We start from the raw sequence: 15,514 nt of genomic DNA, 5'->3' as shown, positions 1-15,514 counted from the left end.
TGCGCAATGGGAGGCCTGGGTGTCAAGTTTGGGAGGCCCTGGACCACATGAGGCAGCCTCTCACGGGGTCACTGAGCTGGAGCGATGAGAAGACCATTAGCGACCCCGCTTGAGTGCCTTTGGGAACTACAACCCCCACTGAGTCCAGAACAAGAGAGTTTATTATCCCGGCAAACCCACAAGGGTTTCTTTAGAATGGAGAAACGCCTCATTTGCTGCAACCGGTGGATTTTTGTCCATTTTGAAAACCTGTACCAAGACCAACACTGCATCCACATAATCCCTGAAAAGCCCATAGGGAACCGCTGAAAGGTATCCCATCCCAACAATGACTTAGCCATATTTAATTATGGTTTTGTAAAGTATAAATGTGGGGGGGGGAGTTGAATAGCAGGACTGACACAAAGTGGCAGGGTTTAATGGGTTTAAAACGTTTTTATACCATTAGCTGCATATTTACCTGTCATATATAGTAAAACTGAGTTCAGACTGGATTACATGTCATTCATAGAACTGCATTGGAAAACAGCGTTATAGTTCTTTTTCACACTGTGTGCTAAGTGTGCCCTATTTTAGGTTGTTAACTAAATTTCTTTCTTTTTTTTTAAAATGCTTGTTTAACATGGAGCCCGCACCTAAACAGCCCAAAGCTAAATAAGCTCACGGTGGCAGCTCCTCGTGGAAGCCTGGAAGTTTCGGGAAGAGCAGAAAGCTAACCGGGAGCTGAAGTTAGCGGGGACGGTAAGCTTCCTCTGCTACGTCTGAGCTCCAGCAGCAGCAGCACCTCCTCCGGAGCTCACAGCCAGGACCACGGCGCAAAAACGACAGGGACACACGTGAATTAATTAACGGTAAATTAATGAAACGAACACGACATTTTTCTCTCTTTCCCTGTCTTCCAGACTTTTTACATTTTTGGTTAATTTTGAGAGAGTATAAGCTGAAGTAGACGACAGATGTTTGCCGTCACTTCTGTTGAATTTCGGCAAAAGTAAGGAGTCGAAGTTTTTGCCTTTTTCTTTTTTTCTTTTAAAGGAAAGATTGAAAACGCACATTTCCCCCTCTCATTCGTTTGTTCGGTCCCAGCCTGAAAACTTCATCAGCGTTAATTGTCGCACGTTGCTTCTTTCGCGCAGCGGGTGAGATAATAACCGTGGATCCAAGTGGGGAGGAATTTAGAAAATCAAGTTCTCACTGCTGTGGCTCTGTAGGAGCAGTTTACACAAATGACACTTTTACAGGAAAAAAGGAGCCCTCAGGCTGTGTTTATATTGCTTTATCTCAACTATGAGTGTTGCAGTATGAGTATTACACTATTAAAAATCAGGTCAAAATATGCGCAATGAATAGTTGTGGAGGGGGGCTTTGCTTGCCTTGAGAATGAGAGGGGTGCATTCTCCTCATTCCTCTTGCTGTTATGTATACACAGACAGATTATCTCGTGTGAGCAAATCCTCATACTGACTCTCCTTCCCGTGCTCTCTGTTCCAGAACAGCCATGCTGCCCAGGCTCCCTTTCTGTCTCCTAATTTCTCTGCCAGTTCTCCTGGTGCAAGGGAGCATCAATAATTCATCCAAGAAGAGTGCCGATGCCCCGGCCGGTCCAGTATCTCGTCCGCCGCCACTGCCTCCTCCACCTCAGGGTGACCCGAGCTGGACCCTAGGTCTGCGGCTCTACCAGGCCCTCCGCTCCGACTCGAGCTCCGTAAATGTCATCTTCTCTCCTCTGCTGGTGGCCTCCTCTCTCGGAGCACTGGGGGAAGCTTCAGTCGGTAACACCTCCAGCCAGGTCCAAGGTATCCTCAACCCACCGTCCCCCGACAAGGCGGGGACGCAGGTTCCCGAACGTCTTGCCGAGGCGTTGAAGAGCTTCAGTGAAGCCAACGGAACCAGCTTTCACCTGCACGCATCCTCAGCTGTGTTTTCCAAGCAGGTCTCTCCAGTCGACCAGGCCTTTGTGAAGCAGAGTCAGGCTAGGTTCAGAGTGCAGCATCAGAATCTGGGGAAAGGAGACTCCAAGGCTGACCTGAAGCAGCTTCAGGACTGGGCTAAGGCCGGCCTTAGTGGACTGGAAGGCGCTCCTTTGGAGGCCGAAATCAAGGCCAGGGCTGGAGCTTTGATCCTGGCGAATGCAGTGCGTTTAAAAGGTGTGTAGAAACAACATTATTGTAAATTAAATTAGTGCAGGGTTACTGAAATATTAGATAACAGTGAGCATCCAATTTTGCTTTTAAAACTGTGGGAGCGAAAAAGCTTGATGTCTTTTCCCGTTTTAGATGAGAGTATGGCGTGCGCCATTTTTAGTGATCACACAGCACAGACAGTCCGCACAAGTCTTTGCTCGCTCTGTGGCGCGTGCCAGCAATCCCACCTGTGTGCACCCTGCATCTCCATGGGTGTGTGTGCGCGTGCATGCTTTGGACTCCAGCTGGTGGACACAGCAGATAAAGGATGATTCTGGGGTCTATCACTGAGAGCTTATTCATCTTCCATTGGGGGGTGATGTGTCATCTTAAATAATTGAGTAACAAGTGTCCAGACTCTCTCTCCCTCGATGTCATGCCTAACATCTGTGCTCGGAGCGCTCCAAGTCTGCGGCGGCACAGCTTGGCTCGGCTCTGCTCTTTGTGACAGGCTGCAGTGGTGGAAAGCAGTCAATATTTCTGCACGGACGCAGTCGGTTAGAAGCTCCATCTGTGATTTAACAGTTGCATCCCAAAAACATATCCATCTAAATCCTTATCTGAGGTTCATTATGGCACGCTAAATGTGCCAATAAATATCGCATTTTATTTTCGAGGGTCGGCAATATTTGTTCATCCGCACTTATCATGAGTCAAGGAAATGACTTATTTTCCTTTTTCTCATTTCTTTTCCTTTTTTTGTGTGATTGTGGAATTGAATCTACCATCTCCTCCTTCGTGTCTCAGAGCACAGCCAACATTTTGAATGCCTGCTGACGTAGATTCTCATTTTTTTTTTGTTTGCGGTCTCCACAAAAGATGATGATGATGATGTGTTAAATATATCCTTCTGTCTCGCTTGTTCCTTTTTTTTGCAGCGTTGGTCTCTGTTTTTGTGCTTTTGTCACTCTCTATCACATGTCTAATCTACCCCTGTCTCCTCTCCCTCTCCTTCCCACATGTCTCCTGTTCACATCCTCCTTATCGGTGTCTATCTGCTTCTGTTCCTTCTCCTTCCTCCTGCAGGTACTGCTTTTTTTTTTCTTTTTATTAGGTAGAAAAAAATAGAAGGCAAGGCTCCTGAAGTGAAAACAGGGTTCTGGCAAAGATAGACAACCCTTCAGAAATAACACTCCCTGACAGACTATACATTGATAAGCAATTTAATTAATTCTCTTTGTTTGATGTTTTTTGACTTCATTACAAAATTAGTTTTGTTTTTTGTTTTTTTCTGCGAGCCCACCCTCATTGGTTGGTTCATTAATTTCGTGGAGCAAATATACAAATTAGATTATGCAGCAGATTGCAGCTGCAAATTAGATTACGGAAAATTGGATTCCTTTAGTTTTGATTTATAATTTTCAGCGTGGTCGATAGTTTGCTCCTTTCTCAAACCAGCAGCTCCTGCTTTTGTTCCAACTTTTGTTTTTTTCGTTATGTTTGGGATTCCAAGGACTTAAAGCAGTTGATGATGTGTTATTAATGGGATGTTTTCAGAGGTCTCGGGTGTTATTTTATTTTAGATGGCACTGAGTAGGCATCTCCATCCGTCCGTCCCCCCCCTCCCCGCTTTTGTTTGTTTCCCTTCTCCCTCCCTTCAGTTAATTATTGAAGGAAGAATTTAAAAAAAAAAAGGAAAAAAGCTCTTTGCTGTCGCTCCTCCCTCGGTCTGTACAGAGCTTTCAAAGAAAAGGAAGGTCAGGGCCAATTAGTAGCGGAACATGTTTATAGCGGAGAGATGCGAAAAGCAAAGAGGGCCAAAGAGAGGGGGGGAGAAAGAAAGGGTAAAATTAAATGAATAAAAAGGGGAGATTTCTGGGTGGAAAGGGGCAGAAGAAAAGCAAAGAGATGGGAGTGATTGGAGGAAACTGAGAAAAGTAAAGCGGGAGAGGTTGGCCTGCTGAGAGTGAAAGAGATGGACTGTCATGGTGGAGGGGATTGTAAAAGGGTCTGCCTTTGGGAGTTCCAGTCCACTCTGGTTAATTAATTCATGCTTTGTTTTGCTTTAGACAAACACCAGTGACAGCAGAGGAAAATAATACTGGGAAAAAAACAGTGGAGTGAAACTTATACAAGATAATGCGACAGCACTGGGGGACTGAAAAAGGAGAGGCGGCACATGAAGCCCCAGCTTATTTAAACTCTAATAACAGCTTCTGAAACAGCACAACTGCACGCCATCACGAGTCGATGAGGGAAGAGACCGAGCCGCGAGCCCGCATCGATTCTCCACTGGGTTACGCTTTAAGTTAACAGGACGACTCGGTAGCTGTGTGAGCGCCGCGCAGTCGTCTCGCTGTTTGTTGCTGACAGCTATTAAAAGGTTCAGGTTTAAAGCCGTCGCTCTGCTGCTGCTGTGCAGGTCTGTTTGGAGGTCAGCAGGTCATTAACCCCCCCGTGCTTGTTTTTACACGTGTGTACCGTGGAGAAAATTGTTCATCGTCGTGACATCATTTCAACAACACGGTTGCCGCTTCAGGTAACCTTCAGCCGGCCGCTTTGGAATTCCAAAGCGTGTTTCCCAGGAAGCGGACTGAATGCCTGTGATGTGTGCTAGCATGCCCGGGAGGGACAATCACACGTCTTTTCTGCTGCGATTTGTGTTTGGCTGCGCTCCATTCGAGTCTGGTTGGCTTTTGGAGATGCCACCCATGGTGTTGAAACAATTAGTCAGGCAGCTATTAATAAAAAAAAAAAGAATAAGTGTGGAATTTAATAATAAGTTAAACAGTTTAAAGAAACTCCAAATGTAGACAAAGTGTAACGAGGCCTAACAGTGTGTGAAAACAGTCTTCCTCGTCTCTGTAACTTTCTAGTCTGGAGATAAATGGAGCCAAACATCTTTGAGGTTTACCATAATGGTGTTTGTTGCTTTTATGATTATTTACTTATTTTACTTTTCCAGAATAAGTTTCAGCCAACCAACTCTGTGATCCTCATACATAAGTGAGTCGGTGTTTCTTTGTAACACTTTGGTAATGAAGTGAGTGTTTTTTTTTGTTTTGTTTTCTTGTGATTAGAGAAGAGATTTGCAGATAATGGACTTTAAACCAGTGGATGAATAGATGATGGCTGAATATGTCTTGTGTATATAAGTGTTCCCTACCAGTGAGGTAACGCAGTGACGATGCTATGTTGCTTATCTGGCTTCATCTTGGTTAATTTGTTAGCTTTTCCGCTACACTTTAGTACCAAACAGCACTGTTATTTTGACCTGCTGCTGGTGAAAAGGTGAGAGGCTCACAAAGGTCTTTAGAATAGAAGATAATTGTTGACGGTGTTGATATTTCTGTAAGGAAAAAGTAATTTCTCCAAAATGGGCAGCAGATGCTGAAATACTCAACATGTGATTTCTTATTTTTATTACACACGTATATCTAAACCCATGTTCTAAGTTCAAATGCTTTTACTGGAACAGACTGATGTTGATGGTTGACATGTAGCTGTAACACAGCCTGTTACAGACTGCTGAGACCATATCATGTAAAATGCACTGATAAATCTGTACATCTGGCACTTTGGCAGTTTTGCTGATCGTTTTAGTGAGCAGATTGGCGTCCTTGTGAATTGTGGGATAGCACTACCTGTTTCAGCCGCCACCGTGTCAGGCAGCTGGAGTTGATGTCACCGTATTTAAGGACGGTGACGTGTCAGGATGTCAACCAGTTAAGCTTAACTGGCAAAGGTGCATGACTGTATGATCAGAAACCAGAGTGCAGGCTTATTGGTTGGGTGTGTTAGTCACATGTAACTGTAGTTTGTTTTTGTCAAATACACATATCTGCAAGTTTCTTGGGAAAATGAGAACAAAATTGCACAAAATTGAGCAGAAGCAGTTTCCTTGTGTCTTGTTTTGTTAGTGAAACCCAGTACAGTGTATACTTATCTTAGCAGTGTGGAGGAGTGTTTTGACTAAATCAGGCTGAGCATGATTTATTTTCCCCTGTCATCTGTCTTCACAACTTATGGCATGTGAGGTATATCTTTTTGTCTTAAGGTAAATTATGGGGCACTGTGTCTTGTATTGATCTCTCCTTAAAGTTCCTGTGCTTGTAGGTGTCACCTTGTGCTCTGAGAACTTGGTCTGTTTTTCTTCAGAGGAATTAAAAACAGCGCAGACAAAAGACGAGTCTGTGCACAGTTCTTAATAGAGGTGCTTAATAATAAAAACCAAGCAATCAGTCTGCAGGCTTTCACATTGCCAATTGAGGCATTTCATAGTTTTTGGCCTCCTTGAACCTTAGCTTTGTGTGACGAGAGCGCTGACCTTTTCAAATGATTTATCGATAATGAGAATCATCATTAGTTATAGCCCTAGCCGGCCTCAGGTGTCATTCACAAAGAGCGCGATGGGTACAAGTCATAATCTGCCGACCTCTACGCCCCATCCAATGTCCCCTGCCCTATTGAATGGACCAGCAGCTTTCAGAGTGTGTTGTGAGGTTATTACAACGGTAATTCCTCCACTCTTAGCTCCTCTTAAATTGACAGCTGTCAGGAGGTTAGCAGGGCCAAGTGGGGATGTGTTGAACATTGAATAGGGGTCAGTAGCCTTAAGGTCTTCATAACTGCTGCAGTACAGCACTCTGCCTCAGCAGCTTTCAGGAGGGTATACATTTTTTAATGGGCAGTACACACAGATGATTCATGAGCAGTGCCAGCCAGTGTCGCTGTATATGTGTTTTATGAACATGGCATTGTTTAACCTATTGTTCACTTTTTCTCCCGTTTCATTGATTTTGTTTTTATCCTCTCCCTCCCCATGCAGTCCATCTATATGAAGCATGCTGTATTTAAAACTGCTTTTTCTTTCTCTTTGCTCAGGGCTGTGGGAGAGAGATTTCAGCGAGGAAAGCACAGATCGTCGTACCTTCCTGGGAAAGAAATACACCAAAGTGGTGATGATGCACAGAGCAGGTAAAAAAAATAATAATAAAAAGCTGTACGCAGTCTGTCACTGCTCTATTCCTGCCAGGGAATAAATGCAGCGAGAAGGAATCCAGCTCTAAAAGGGACGTGAATATTTGTGAGGTCCAATATGCCTCGCTCTAATTTATCAGTGTGTCCCTAATGATTTATTTAGCACATTTTCCATATTTTATGCATTGTCTTAAAACAGCAACAAGGCAGGGTGAGTTTCTTCTAGGATAACAGTTAAGAGACGTAGACCGGATGTATATTTCTTTTAATCTCATCTATAATGTCACTTTCAACTCACGAGTGAGAATTGTGTTACGGCTGGCTTGTTGTCGGCCTGTCGCAGCTTGCATTTCCTTTATGTATGAAGCGAAACTAACTCCAGCATTCCCTCTGCGAGTTCACTCGGTGATAGAGGGAGGTGGCGCCAAACGACTGCAGCGACACGGCTGAAAGTGCAGCTCTGAACCAACTTCCAAGAGAACTTCTGCATTAAACTACTGCTAAAAAAGAAAACGTTACTTCACAGCACTGCTTCTCTCCTTGACTCTCTGATCTTTGCTCAACTCTTTGCCTGCCCCCTGCTGTCCCCCTGCTACAGGTTTGTACCGCTTTCATGAAGACACTGACAACATGGTGCAAGTTCTAGAGGCGCCTCTGTGGGGAGGCAGGGCCAGCGTCGTGCTCCTGCTGCCCTTTCATGTCGAAAATCTGGCTAAGTTGGAAAAGCTGCTGACCCTGGAGCTGCTGTCCAAGTGGCTGGAGAAGGCCAGTGTAACCAGTGTGGCCATCTCTCTGCCCAAGGCAAACATCACTAGCACGCTCAGTCTGCAGGTTAGTTCAGCAAAGTTTGTTTTAGTACAGTGGCATAAAAAGATTCTTGCTGTGAGTCAGGTCCTTTAAATTCAGCTCATACTGCCTTTCATTGTCATATAAGTCTCAAACGGGTCCTGCTAATGCAGTATGGCATAAGTATGGCTCTGAAGTGCTTAAATAGAAGGTTGAGTTAATCTTACTTCTTGGAAACGCATGTAGGAGTCCTGGTTACACCTTGTACTGTTTCCATGTGTTAAAGAGACATCAGTAGGCTTGGATAGTTTTTTTTCCCTTATTTTCCTAATATTTCACAACTGTATTTTTATGCATTACTTGTGTTTTGTTTATTTTATTCATTATTTAAAAAAACCTCATAATTAAAGCTGTTGTCGAGTGATGTCATCGTTGCTATGGATTGTTAATTACCGTTGGCTACCGAGGTAGCAAGGCTTGAAGTAGGAAGAATGACATCCTGTGTCATTATAGCCGGGCAGTGTTTTGATCTAGAAAATGAACAGCCGAGACAGGAAATGCCTACTGGAGCTGTGTGTAACCACATACAATACAAGCATGTTGATGTTAACCTACAAGAAAAGAAGGCTGCTGATGCTGCCGCTGCTAATATTAGTCATTTTTAGGTCTGGTAGTTTTGCTAATGTTAACTGGTTACAAAGTTAGGAGCTAGAACCCTCCAACCTCCGTCCATAGATTGTTGCTGAAGGAATCTGTGGCCCTGCTGTAATGGACACTAATGCATTGAGGGGGTGAATGAAGAAGATGTGCTGATGATGATTAGTGAACTGGCATTTTCAAGTGTTACGTTCTTTAGACCGGGGCGCCACCAAGGAGGATGCCTGTCCTACGTTGGTAATAATTAAAAAAAGGTAAAGGTAAAGCTGGTGCCAATCCCTGGATAGATCACTGTTTTTGATGTGCCAGCCCAGTATATTTAGAGGCCACCCCTATGAAAGTAATTCTGGAGGCACCGCTGTCTTTAGGTATAACTTTGCCCAAATTTCTTGGGTCACAATCTCCTCTAGCTTCTATGGTCACGATGCTGTTTTCCTTTTTTATTCTTTTTTCTTTCTTTTTTTGCATTTATACGCAGACCAGTAGACCAAGTTGTTTTTTAAGTAAGTTTAAAGTGCGGTGAAGTGGGAGCTGTGCAGCTGTTTCAAACCCTAGTTGAATTTGACAGAGTGGATCCCTGCGTGCAGCTTCAATTCTAGTTTCTTCTTCCATTCATTCCCTGTATCTGCGCACTGCATCATTTTTCACTCCACCTGATACGCTTTCTCATTTCACCCAGCAATGCAGTCATCATTCTCATTGTTTCTTTGCCTGCTTTATCCTTCTCTGGATTTTCCGCATCTCTTCATTATTCCCTGCCTCTGTCTTGGCCGGCTGCTTTTCCTGTCTTGCACTCTTCTTATCTGTCTACCCTTTTCTCACACATATTGGCACCCCCTCCCACCCCATCCTTTGGTCTTCCTGCTCTTCCTCTATGCTGTGTCGTGTTTCTCGCTTCTATTTTCCTTCTTTTACTTTCTCCTTCCATTCGTAACGTGACCACTGTGTCTTACTTAGTTTTGTGCCTCCTTCTTCGACTGCTTTTGTTTATTCTTTTTTAGTACTGGCTGTAATTGAAGCCTCAGTGCAGACGTTGGCTAAGGTGAGTTCAAATGTCAGTCCTTTCCACTATTCTCTTCTCACTCTTGAGGTGAAGGGTGCCCAGGTGTATCAAACCTGGGCACCCAAACCTTCCTGCTCGGAGGCTAAGAGGGGCCTGAAGATGACCATGACCTGTACCTCCTCTGTGGGGTCCCGGTGCCTCCCACAGGCCTTATTTTGCAAGAGCACAAAGGTTATGCCACAGCCCAGCTGGTAATGTGGATCTCTGCTCCTGCTACTCCCAGGGCCAGCAGGTAGCTGGTCTGAGGTACTGAGAAGTGAATAGGACAGCCAAGCGGACAGAAAGCAGCTTAGTGGCAGCTGATGCTAATGTGAGTGCATTAGGGTTGTTAAGGTTCATCCAGGCCAAACTGGAGGCTGCTGACTGGGAGGCTTGAGTTGTCGGGCTGGTGGAAGAGCACGTATTTTACCAGGCCGAGAGGTGTCTAACAGGGACACAGAAACATACAAGCTGCTAGAATCACACGGGCCTTTCACCTTCAGGAAATTCCTGCTGAGGGGGTGAAAGTGGAAGGAAAGTTTTCTGGTCAGGTTTATGGAATTGACATTAGTTGCAGTCACAGTTCTATAGGTTAACTTTTCACTTCTCTTTGTGAAATACTGTTCTTCCATGTGATGTTCCATGTGGCATCTTGTAATTATAAAAAAATCAAACTCAGATTTTCCTTTGTGGCTCCAAGTAAACTGTTGAAAAAACAAATAGAGGAACATGGCTGAGATTGCTAATTCCAAGTATCTTGAGCAAAGCACAGGAAGTAGCCTGTGACAAACAGCCAGTTTAATTGTGCTCTGTTATTACTAATACTACGTTGTTATTATTATTGACAACTGATGGAGCCTTTCAAAGAAGAAGTTTGCCATTGAAACCAGAACAGCTATGCTGAGCGCTGGCTCAGAATGACAGGCTGCTACAAGAATCTTTGCACCTTTGCAAGAGATGTAGGATAAAGGAATTTCCTAACAGAGATCTAGGTATGCATGCAGCAAAGCAAGAATAAGGAGAGTAAAGAAAGGAATGGCATTTAAGATCCTTGATAGCCATTAAAATGTTCCTAGATTTAGCTCAGTAGTGGATTTCTAGCATCGGTAACATCGGTTTATGGAGTTTACTCTCAAGTGGCCGTTAGAGGAACTGCAGCTTCTGGCACCATTTTTTCTGGAGGTTGCTTTTTTTACCATTTCAAACTTTTATTACTTAAATTATTTTTTTCTTCATTCCTCTTGCATCTTTTCAGTGACTTGTTCTACTTTGAAAAATTGCTTAGTCTTCAATCTGACTACACCCAGAGACCAGTTGATAACACAACAGTTGTGGATGAGCTAGAGAGAAGTAGTAACGGGGGGAGGTTAGTTTAACCTGACAGAAGCAGAAGCATCCCAGTAAAACCCATTTCCCCAGGGCAGTGGACACCGACTGCAACCTTTGCCGACGTCCTATCCATATGTATGCTGTAACCTCATCATGGACTGATGAAATCCACTTTGCCCTCGTTTTACTTTAGCAAACATCTCTGTAGAGCTGTGCTACCATGTTATTCTGCTAGCTGCGCCCCGGAGAACAAGCTTTTGACATTAACATTGTCAGGAGACTCTCGGGAGGAGGATGTAATCTAGAACTAAAGCTTGAAATGGCTTCTGACACGCCTATGACTTTGCCAGAGAAAGAGCAGAAAGCATCCTGTTGCACAGACCCTCCTTTGTCTCTCCGAGGCAGTTTTACGGACAGAAAAAACAGAAAACCTTTAATGGTCTTAAATAACTAAAAGTAGCTGTACAGTGTTCTCATTATGCAACCTAATTATGGGTGAGCACGTTTTGGCCCCGTTTGACTCGTGATGAGTTGTCTTCCTCCGTTTGCTCTCTCAAGAAAAATAAGCGCATTTGAGAAATCATTGCGAAAGGACTCAAGCTCCAAACAAAACCCTCTACCCACTCTGATCTCATTGCGTCTGTCTTCCCAAACCCTCTGGCCAGCGACAGTTCCGTGTCTTCACTGACAATCATTTTTCCAATTGGGTCAGCCAAATAATTGCTCATCACCGTGCGTTAATGCTGTTTACCACTTTGTCTGTCAGTGCCACGGATGGCCATGGAATCCTTAGATTAGAGGGCAGCATTTGGAAAAAACGATGATCTTAGCAGTGTGTGTGTGTGTGTGTGTGTGTGTGTCTGTCTAAGACTTTCATCTTGTGTGCGTAGCAAATGAGCACAAACAAAATCGCACACCTCTGACTCATGTTGAGCGGATTTGCCACATCCAAAGGCATCGTTCGCTCCTTCACCCCAGTCCTCCCCGTCGTATCAGTCACAGGGATCTAAATCCTTTTTGTAGGTCAAACATGTGCCTCTTGTAAACCATCGCTAAGCGACTGAACCTTGGCTCCGCTGACCTAAATGGGAGTGACACTTAGGGCAGGGCGATATGACCAAAAATATTTATCACGATATACATTTGAAAATTCGCGATAACGATATAACTGACGATATAATTGACACTAGACAAAATACTTTACAACTCCACAACTTTATTAGTGCAAAAAAAAAAACATCAATGTATTTTCACTTAAACAAACAGCTGTTTTTTATGTGCGTTAAAGTTATATAAAACTTTAACAGTGCAAATGCAAATTCCTTGCTGACAGTTTAACCAAAAGGCATTTCCAATGGAAATTGGCCGACATATCCTCAGTAGGGATGGGTACCGGTGTCGGTTCTGACATAAACGGTAGTAACCAGACCGAAAAGCAGCGCACATTTCGGTGCTTTATTTCGGTGCTTTTTTTTCCTGAGCTGTGATACACTTCTAGCCAATCATTTTACGTTTCCGAGGATAGTAGGCGGGGCCAGGTACGTACGTTCTGTTAGAGCAGAGCTACAGATTAAAAATGTCCAAGGCGAAGCGGTCAAAAGTCTGGCTGTACTTCACAGCAAAATATGCAAACTCAGCAGCCTGCAACAAGTGCTTTAAGCTGATACTGTGATACTGTCAAAGGAGGTAACACCTCAAATCCGACGAAACACCTGGCGACGCATAGCGTTTTTTTTAAAAGCCGAGAAATGCGCCGTATTTGATAGCTTGCTGCGAGACCTCACACCGTGCACATCTACTGCGGGTGTGGTGCCTGTTATCGGACCCGGAGCAACATCCCCCAAAAACCCGAAGAATAGAGTCCTGGCCCCTAGCCCTGCCAGTGTAGCAGAAATGATGAGGATGATGATGCAGCAGCAGCAGCTGTTCTTCTCTGCGTGAGTAGCTTCATGTTGTTCGTGTGTAATTTACGTTGAGTAGGCTAACCACGTTATTACATTAATGCATGTAAGGTGAACTAGTAAACATCATCATAGCTACATGCGGCTGTCCTCTTGTTTGATGGCAGATACTCCCTTCACCCTGGCCAAAAGGGCTAAAATGACCAAAGAAAAAGTGGGAAACAGTTAAACATGAGAGGTTTTAAGTTTGTGTTTTTTCCATTGTTTAAGCACTGCTTCCAGCCAAGAGTGATGCCATATATGCCACATAGCTGCAGAAAAGGCTAACATTGTTATCTTTTTACAAAAAAAACAGCTAAACATGAGAGGTTTTTGGACAAAGTTTGTGTTCTCCATTCTTTAAGCACCGGTTTGAGCACCGTTTCAAAAGTACCGATTTGGCACCGGTATCAGATAAAACCTAAACGATACCCATCCCTAATCCTCAGCATAACGATGTATAATATCCACAAAACTTAAAGAGGTTATACACACACAATACCGTAATACTATGTTGAAGCACAGTACGTATCACTCCGCGAGGCTCCTGCCTACAATAGCCGCAACGCTCCGACAATCCATCAAGCGGTGCGGGTTCGTAGCTTAGCAAAGTCGTACTAAAACATTTGACCGATTTTCGAGCACCGTGTACATAAAATCGGTTCGAGGTCAGTAAACACAACAAGAATTCATACATAAGGCACATGGGGTTATAAGGGACACTGTCGAGTTTCAGAAAAATCAAAGGATTGATTTTAAGTGTGCCGTATTTTCCAAAAAACATGGTAATAACGACGGCCCGCTAGCATGCTCTACCAAAAATAGTGCTTTGTTGTGTGTCTGACGGACGAAAGCTAAACCAGTTCCACCACTGAAGTTGCAGCATTTTTACAAACTGATTCTGGTTCATCTGGTTCATTCAACGATTTGCTTTCGCCGCCATGCTTTTTCCGACGTGTGCTCAGCAAAAAGGCACTGCGCATGCGCGTTTTACCCCTATTCTATCGCGATATTTCATTTTTCTATCGTTGCCCAAAATTATACCGGTATTACCGTGAACTTTATGATATGGCCCAGCCCTAGTGACACTGGCTGGGAAAGTGAGCAGGAGAGGTGGGAGAGAACGAGAGGGGTCAATGATTGCTTGGGGACGAGGTGGGAAGCACACGAAGACCCATACAGAGCAGCAAAGTGTGGCATTTCTCTTCCTTTCTGTCTTGTCGGTGGTGGCGTTTTTCTCCGGTGAAGAATAGGAGTGTGACGGGGTCTGCAGCCAGAGACGGAGAACCCTCTTAACAAGCCTTGCCCAGAGGTCACAGAATAAACCACACTCATTCCTTTTCTCTCTGATCCACTGCTGACCAGGCCACACACATGCACGCACACTCACTAATGGCCAAACTTGAGCTCCTCGGTGGCTATATCTCCGATTGGTGACTAAGACATATGAGTGTTCACCAGAGAGCTCACTCAGTCATGGATAATGAGGTCAAAAGGCCATCAAATATTTACAAGAGCGCACTCTGCAGTATACAGTGTCAAGGGGCAGCTGTTTTAGCACAGCTACCATAGCCCTGCATCATATGAATTAATCAGATGTGTTTCATGGCCATTAGTTAAACATCTCGCTGAAAGCTAAGGCTTTATTTTCCTTTTTTTTTTTTTTTTCTCTTCTCCAGTAAAATGGTCTCATAGAATAAAGTGCTACTCATGTGTCTGTGTGAATGAGACACAGAGCACATTGACTGTGTAGAAGAGGTAAAAGCCCATGTAAATAAGATACCAGTAGGAGTGATGCTGATGAGACCTTAATAAAGCGATGGTGAGGCTTTGAAGCCTCGAGAGCCGATAATGTGTGAAAAAGAAAAGGCTTTCTTTAAAGCCTGCATCACATGTGTCCATGAAATGGTGCTGCGATGATGCCAGTGCCGCACACTGCACACTTCAAACCACCCACGTGGGGATGTTTAGGGCAGCACTGAATTAGGCAGAACGTGTCTGGAGTTACTTAAGGTGGCAAAATCTGGGAAATCAGCACCAACGCTGGTCCTTTATTTCCCAAGGTTGCCATAGTAGATGGATCTGCATGTGATTTGGCACAGATTTTATGCCCATTGCCCTTCTTAACACAAGCTTCGCTTTTACAGGAACAGCTAGTAGTTTACTAGCTTGTGAGTCTGTGTGCCCTCCTGGTGTGCAACCACAGACGTTTCAGGTGTGTGGAGAAAGTGTTAACCACATGGAGCCACTGTACTGTAACAGTATAAGATGATAGAAAATTAGAAATTCTTTTAGTTTTTATTTATTTATTCGCTTTGTTGCCTTTTAATATAGAGCTATATATAGAGCTGAGCCAAGAAGGAAACAAAAGCAGAGTGAGGAGGATGATGTGAAAAAAAAAAAAAAAGCACTCCAGCTAACAGTGTTCATGTAGCATGTGCTTTTAACAATTCCACTCACTTAAAATGTATGGGAAAGTGGAATCATTGCTATAGTGTGGGAGAAAGTGTAAAAGGCAATGTGAAAAGATAATGAGGAGCATTAAAATAGAAATGAAATAACACACTAATGCATAGTTGACTGACAGAAGTTAGTGTTTTAGTAACTGATGAATTATTTCGGTGATTACGGTGGAAAAATGCCAAAGATTGCTTGTG

General features: G+C 43.9%; 1 protein-coding gene across 3 annotated transcripts in view; it reads left to right on the top strand.

Moving 5' to 3' along the window:
- The first annotated feature begins 200 nt into the window (after nt 1–200).
- The window catches only part of serpinh2 (serine (or cysteine) peptidase inhibitor, clade H, member 2), a 22,722-nt gene continuing 7,408 nt past the window's right edge, over nt 201–15,514 (top strand). Inside the window, exons 1-5 of one of the 3 annotated variants that reach the window (XM_085402494.1) lie at nt 201–312; nt 629–851; nt 1,497–2,147; nt 7,008–7,100; nt 7,702–7,934. In XM_085402494.1, the coding sequence (XP_085258620.1) occupies nt 1,499–2,147; nt 7,008–7,100; nt 7,702–7,934 (975 nt within the window). In that variant the 5' untranslated portion in view covers nt 201–312; nt 629–851; nt 1,497–1,498. Of the gene's footprint in view, nt 313–543; nt 852–1,491; nt 2,148–7,007; nt 7,101–7,701; nt 7,935–15,514 lie in introns of those variants that run through there. The other 2 variants (XM_085402492.1, XM_085402493.1) reach the window with 2 other exon arrangements.

The sequence above is a fragment of the Rhamphochromis longiceps genome, linkage group LG3 (genome assembly GCF_057381845.1).
Source record: "Rhamphochromis longiceps isolate RC_006_pf linkage group LG3, R_longiceps_female_GT1.1, whole genome shotgun sequence".
Lineage (NCBI taxonomy): Eukaryota > Metazoa > Chordata > Actinopteri > Cichliformes > Cichlidae > Rhamphochromis > Rhamphochromis longiceps.
The sequence above is the reverse complement of the archived record's forward strand: the minus strand, read 5'-3'. Positions and strand labels throughout refer to the sequence as shown.